We start from the raw sequence: 1,606 nt of genomic DNA on the forward strand, positions 1-1,606 counted from the left end.
CCCCCTTTGGAATGGGGGTCGTTTGGCTTCTTTGTTAGCCTGCAATGCCCCATACCTGTCTATGTCTCTGTTGTTTTTTCTTAAACCAACGAAACGTCTTCAAACGTGGAAACAAAGTCCAGTGGGTTGTTTTTCAACTTTTTTGGAAAGAAACCCTTTAACGTACATTTGTAACAATTAACCTTTAGCTTTACTGCCTGTAATCAATGACTGCATTTATCTGTGTCTAAGAATAGGGATTGAATAGTACTAAAACACGGAATGACTAAGAGTTGTCATTGCTGGCAGTTCAGGATGATCAATAGTTGGCAGTGAAGATCATTTGGAGAGGCTAAGCCCCAGATTCCACATCCTCCATCACCGCTCACTGAGTACTTATCTGTCATGTTGATCAATGAGAACGGTTCAACATCCACTGCTATAAGGAGCATCCACTGCTATAAGGAGCATCCACTGCTATAAGGAGCATCCAATGCTATAAGGAGCATCCACTGCTATAAGGAGCATCCACTGCTATAAGGAGCATCCACTGCTATGAGGAGCATCCAATGCTATAAGGAGCATCCACTGCTATAAGGAGCAGCATGATGAACAGTTTCACTGTCACCAAGAATGAGAAAAGGAGAACCAGCATAAACATCAGGAAAACAATCTCCAGGTGGGAGGAGCTAAAGAAGGAGGGAGATTCTAAAAAAGATGCTGAAGTTCCATGTTTCTCCTTAACTAGCCAGTGATTTAAATTAGCCTACAGCCAACTCTGTCCATCGTGTTTTATTAAACAATGTTGCTTGTTATGTAAAAAGGAACTATAGTTCGAGCTTTTTGAGGCAGTTAATTCCAGCTGATAGAGACTTCCCTTCAGGATCTGTTTGCTTGATAATCTCCAAGAACTTTTCAGAAAATAAAACTTTCTGAGCATCAAAGTTTCAGGTTTATCTGTCATCAATCCCAGTTTCCTGTTGCCGATCTTCATTCTCTAAACCTGTTAGACATTTCAGACAGATACAAATACTTTCACCAATTCTAATTTCATTACGGTCGTAATGAAAGTTGTTTCCGAAATCGACTGACATTCAAGCATTTCATTTTATAAGCTAGCCTTTATATGTTATGTTGAACCAAAATCACTAAAACAAACCACTGCATCGTTAAAGTCCTCTGAGTCGCTGCTGGAATTAACCAGAAGATCTTCTCCTCAAACAGAACCACCTGACATCATCCTGTCTTTCCTGAGAGGCTGCTACCAGAGGAGCTTTAGCTTTTCAGTTAAACACCAATATTTTACAGCACCTCAAACATGTTTCCAGCGCTGGACTCTGGAGCAATCATGAGGTCGATGTCCCTCTTGTCTCCTAGAAAGGATGGGTAGGCCATGTTGATCAGCAGCCCGGCGTCGATCAGGTGAACTTGTTCTTTGGACTGGAGGCAATCAGGAACGGAAGCGTCTGTTGGCGACAAACACCGAGTTAATCTCAGACCGACTTCCAACGTTTCACTAACTCGACCTTTCCACGTCGCTTCAGAGAAACTAGGAGGAGACGTATCTTCTCAGGGCACTGCAGGTCTTCCTTAGATGGTTTTAGTTCTGGACTCTGGATAAATGAGT

The 1,606-nt window shown here is 42.2% G+C and overlaps 1 protein-coding gene across 1 annotated transcript in view; it reads right to left on the reverse strand.

Annotated features, from left to right (window-relative positions):
• LOC107102418 (cytosolic phospholipase A2 gamma-like) overlaps positions 1–1,606 on the reverse strand; it is a gene marked incomplete at its 5' end in the record, with an annotated part of 19,360 nt that overhangs the window by 6,039 nt on the left and 11,715 nt on the right. The window contains one exon of the mRNA XM_015401730.1: positions 1,291–1,445. Coding sequence (XP_015257216.1) covers positions 1,291–1,445 — 155 coding nt within the window. The remainder of the gene's footprint in view (positions 1–1,290; positions 1,446–1,606) is intronic.

Source organism: Cyprinodon variegatus, unplaced genomic scaffold (assembly GCF_000732505.1).
Source record: "Cyprinodon variegatus isolate N-32 unplaced genomic scaffold, C_variegatus-1.0 Scaffold1252, whole genome shotgun sequence".
In the NCBI taxonomy this organism is placed as follows: domain Eukaryota; kingdom Metazoa; phylum Chordata; class Actinopteri; order Cyprinodontiformes; family Cyprinodontidae; genus Cyprinodon; species Cyprinodon variegatus.